Raw genomic sequence first — 3,478 nt, 5'->3', positions numbered from 1 at the left:
CTGGTTCCAAGAAGAACTAGGTTTAAGTCCTGCATTTTACACATCCAAGCTATATAATTTTGGGCAAATCATCTAACCTCTAAGTGCCTTAAATAATTTTCTGACTATAAATTACAGAAAAGTTATGGAACTGAATTGAAAGAGGCAGTTTTCTAATCCATTAGCAACCTCTACGAGTCCCTAGATTTGAAGAATGGGATAATAATCTAAAGAATTACAGATCTTTTAATCCTTATCTTTTGCCACTGATATAGAATTTTAAAAGTATTATCACTTTTCAGCACCTTTTGCTATATGGTAAAATATTTTTAAAGGCAAATTCCTTCTTTTTTGGCAACAGAAAGAAGTTCCAGAAAAAAATGGCCCGAGGAAATCATACCACTGTGACAGAATTTGTTCTCATGGGATTCACAGATCGTCCAGAGCTTCAGATTCCCCTCTTTGTTGTGTTCCTAGCAATTTACCTTGTCACTCTCATTGGAAACCTTGGAATGATTGTCCTAATCAAGCTTGATTCACGACTTCATGTTCCCATGTATTATTTTCTTAGTCACCTTGCCTTCATTGATCTCTGTTACTCATCTTCAATTGGACCCAAGATGCTTCAAAACTTAATTGTGAAGAAGAAAACCATTTCCTTCTCAGGATGCTTTGCACAGCTGTACTTCTCAAGTGCTTTTGCTACAACAGAGTGTTTCCTGTTGGCGACAATGGCCTATGACCGTTATATGGCTATTTGCAACCCTCTGATTTACACCGCCATCATGACTAAAAGGGTCTGTAGTGAATTGGTGATTGGTGTGTACACCTATGGTTTCCTGAACTCAATAATACAGACCATTCTGACTTTCCAATTATCCTTTTGTGAGTCCAATGTCATCCATCACTTCTACTGTGCTGATCCACCACTGTTAGCACTGTCCTGTTCAGACACTCACTCTAAGGAGAAACAGCTCTTGATCTTCTCTGCTTTAAATCTAACTAGTTCTCTTTTGACTGTTCTTGTTTCCTATATTTGCATCCTGGTTTCCATTCTGAAGATCCATTCCTCTGAGGGTAAGTGCAAAGCCTTCTCCACCTGTGCCTCCCACTTGACAGTGGTCATCATCTTCTATGGGACTCTCTTCTTCATGTATCTCCGGCAGCCCAAAGCAGGAAATTCCTGGAAATACAACAAAGTCATCTCTGTGTTTTATAGTCTTGTCATTCCCATGCTAAACCCACTGATCTACAGTCTTAGGAACACAGAAGTGAAGGATACTCTAAAAAAGATCCTAGAGGGAAAAAGGTCACAATGAATTAATTCTGCCAGGCTACAAATGTGGAACAGAGTAGCATGTGGAGAAATGAGGCGTATATAACAGGTTTAATTGATATTGTGACCACAGATGGATATAAGTTCCTAGAGGGCAGAGAAGTTTCATTTTTAAATTTGTATCCCTACCACTTGATTCTGTACTTTGCACATAGTAATTACTTAAGGATATTTATTCATTTCGATCAACAGTTTGTTGAGCAATTGCTAAGAAATCAGAGAACAAAATGTAGTTATACTTTAGCAACAAAAGTAACAGGACCCCTCACTCTATAACAGATAGTGTATTCAATCATATCGATATTCTTTTTTCTTCAAAAGATTCAGAAGTTTGGGGAGAGCCTAAGTGTAAATTATACCTTTTATCTCATTAAAATAGATTATTCATTTTTTTTAAAAACAGAGAATACTTAATGTGCATAATAATCCCATATTGATTCAAAATTCTACAGTTATGTGGGCTACACATTAAATAAATTGGATCTAAGCACAAAGATATTGTAAAAAACAAAATAACTAAATTAATTTTTCAAGTCATATATGAAAATCATACTTTGATATATCAATAGATTTGTAATCCCACTGATATGGGGTATTGGAAGTATAGTTTGATTTCTTAAATGCAATCTACCCTATTATCTACTTCCTTCAGAATTCAGAATTTCATGCATTCTCTATTTATAGTTTCAGCACAAGATATATAGTATATATGTCACAGTGCCTTGCCCAGGTAGATGTTTAATTAACATATGTGTAAATGAATTAAAAATTAGGCCAGCTCTATGAACAGTCTATCCAATTGTATATTATGGTCTGGAAAATAGGCAATATTAGCTTATATTTATTAATCTGCTTTTTATGCATAGACATTTAGGTCTAACCATTTTGAATTGTTATGGATCACACAACCACAAAGGGTTAGTTGTCATCCTTATTTTGTAAAGGAAACTCAGTCTTTAAGCCATTAACTAACTTGGCAAGGTCACACAGCTATGTAGAAGTTAGATTGTTATAGAGAGCTTCTAATCCTACACTAGAACCTTTTCTAGCACCCCAAACTGGAAGTCTAATGACAAACATTTTTCAATTTATCAACAGTTCGTGTTCCAAAATTTTGTTTGTCATTCAATTGCTTAAAGGGAAAATCACATTGCTTTTTTCCCCTTGTAGAAATGATATTAGAAATTGTATTTCAATTCTGAGGCTAGATGATTAAATATTATATTATCCAATAATGTATAATTGACATTATCCTCATTGAAAAACACTAGAGAACATACTATTATAATACAGAGAATTAGACAAACTAGAATTAAATAAGAAAAATTATAGATTTTATTTAGAATTTTAAGATTGTATATTAAAATATAAAAACTAGAAGATGAGGAGGTTGATAGATATTTTTATATGATACTATTGAGGACATCTGTGTACTTTTCAAGGCCTTTAGAGATTTATTGAATATTTGAATTATGTCTATGTTCACTGCAGAAAGTGTGGTTTTCTTCTTGGTAGATACAGAAGCAGGGTGGGAAGACATCATCCTTATGATAGGGGATGTTATGTGACTTAGCACTAAGTCACAATTAAGAAGTGTTTCTGATTTGTTTTTTTTGGATGAAACACAGAGAGTTAGGACAAGAGAGATTTTCCATTTGAAGTAAGCAAAAGTTTAACCTGACGGAACAAAGAGATTGATATGAGTAAAGACTTCTGACCTTCTGAATAGATAAATGCTTTATGTAGAATTTTTTCTGAACATATGGAAAAGAATTGTGCAATATGAGAAGTACAGACTTGTGGCAATTGGCAACAATATAGAATACTCACACTACTGATATTATGGATCCAGCAAGGCATTAGCATCCCCAAACATATCAAATTCAGAGAGGCAGAAACAGGGAGGAGCTTACATTCACTGAATAAAAACCTCACTCTCTATTTTTCTTTAGAAAATTATCTGGGCTTACTTCCAGGAATATTTTCTTGTGTAAATCAGCTGATGGAATGTAGTCACATGCTTGTGTTAGAGGGGAGTGAACAATTGTGCTTTGCATATAGTTGATGCTTAATAAAAGGTTATTGAAGTCAATTGAATTGAAAGATGAAAATCTGAAAATCTGTATTCTCAAATCAGTTTATCTAAAATGTTTTCAAAAAGCA

General features: G+C 34.0%; 1 protein-coding gene across 1 annotated transcript; it reads left to right on the top strand.

The window, feature by feature from the left end:
- Positions 1 to 256: 256 nt before the first annotated feature.
- Positions 257 to 1,298, top strand: LOC100925546 (olfactory receptor 1030-like). Its single transcript, XM_012552509.2, has one exon. The coding sequence runs from the start codon at positions 360 to 362 to the stop codon at positions 1,296 to 1,298; it is 939 nt and encodes a 312-aa protein (XP_012407963.1). The 5' UTR covers positions 257 to 359.
- The last annotated feature ends 2,180 nt before the right edge of the window (positions 1,299 to 3,478 follow it).

Source organism: Sarcophilus harrisii, chromosome 6 (genome assembly GCF_902635505.1).
Source record: "Sarcophilus harrisii chromosome 6, mSarHar1.11, whole genome shotgun sequence".
Taxonomy (NCBI): Eukaryota; Metazoa; Chordata; class Mammalia; order Dasyuromorphia; family Dasyuridae; genus Sarcophilus; species Sarcophilus harrisii.
Note: the sequence above shows the minus strand (reverse complement) of the source record. Positions and strands in the feature narration are given on the sequence as shown.

Bases quoted from the DNA above. Each gene is read 5' to 3' on its own strand.
- LOC100925546 (XM_012552509.2), top strand. From the start codon at position 360: ATGGCCCGAGGAAATCATACCACTGTGACAGAATTTGTTCTCATGGGA.